The sequence below is a fragment of the Parus major genome, unplaced genomic scaffold (assembly GCF_001522545.3).
Source record: "Parus major isolate Abel unplaced genomic scaffold, Parus_major1.1 Scaffold572, whole genome shotgun sequence".
Classification (NCBI taxonomy): domain Eukaryota; kingdom Metazoa; phylum Chordata; class Aves; order Passeriformes; family Paridae; genus Parus; species Parus major.
The window spans coordinates 1-991 of record NW_015379460.1 but is presented as its reverse complement, the minus strand read 5'-3'; the positions used below and the strand labels follow the sequence as shown (position 1 = coordinate 991).

At 51.2% G+C, this 991-nt stretch overlaps 1 protein-coding gene across 1 annotated transcript in view; it reads right to left on the bottom strand.

The window, feature by feature from the left end:
- Window positions 1-978, bottom strand: part of LOC107199317 (tenascin-X-like) — a 14,431-nt gene extending 13,453 nt beyond the window's left edge. The window contains exon 1 of the mRNA XM_015616644.3: window positions 232-978. Coding sequence (XP_015472130.1) covers window positions 232-635 — 404 coding nt within the window. The 5' untranslated portion in view covers window positions 636-978. The remainder of the gene's footprint in view (window positions 1-231) is intronic.
- Window positions 979-991: the final 13 nt, after the last annotated feature.

Here is a 991-nt window from a genome sequence, read left to right as displayed (position 1 = left end):
ATCAGTCTATCACCTACCAACCAATCAACTCATCCATCAATCCACACTTCCATATTCTGGATCCTTCATTCTGGCATCCATCATCCATCCATCCATCCATCCATCCATCCATCCATCCATGCATCCATCCATCCATCCATCCAACCATGCTTTCCATCCCTTCCTCCAATCACCCATTCCTCCATCCCTTGCTCCCTCCATCTCTTCATGCATCCATTATTATTCATCTACACATCCACTCTCCCTTCCTTCCCCTGACCTTCCCCCTTACCTGTCATGGCTTCGGTGGAGACGTGGTCAATCTTTTTCCTTCCCCTCAGCCCATAGAGGTGGAAGCGGTACCGGTGGGAAGGGGACAGTCCCGGCACAGTCACAGAGCGAGATTCCCCATCGATGGGCAGGGCCTGAGGCTGGCCCTGGGCATCCCGGTACTGCAGCATGAAGGAGTCAAAGGGGCCCTCGGGGACGCTCCACTGCAGCTGCACAGAGCTGGGGCTGACACTGGTGACCTTCAGGTCCCCCAGTACTGCTCGTGCTGGGAGTGCCTCAGTTGCGGGTGCTGGAGTTTTGGGTTTCTCATGCTCTGGTTCCTCTGTAGGCAGGGGCAGTTCTTCTGGCTTCTCTGCGGCTGCCATGGACAGGGGATTGAGATGGATGTGTCCATCCAATTATCCATCTACCATCTACCAACCAACTAATCCATCCATCCATCCATCCATCCATCCATCCATCCATCCATCCATTCTTCCTACCACAAATACTCCCAACACAACCCCCAAGATTGTTCCACCTCCTCTTAGCCTCTTTCTAACCATAACCCCTCCAAATCTTCAACCTCCCACTTCCATTTCCCATGGACAATCTTCCATTACTCCATCATTAATGCGAATATCTTTGATGGATAGAGGATGAGGGAAGGATGGAAGGATAGGTGGATGCATGATAATTGACATATGATGGTGATGGTTATATATGGTAGAGGAAGATGATG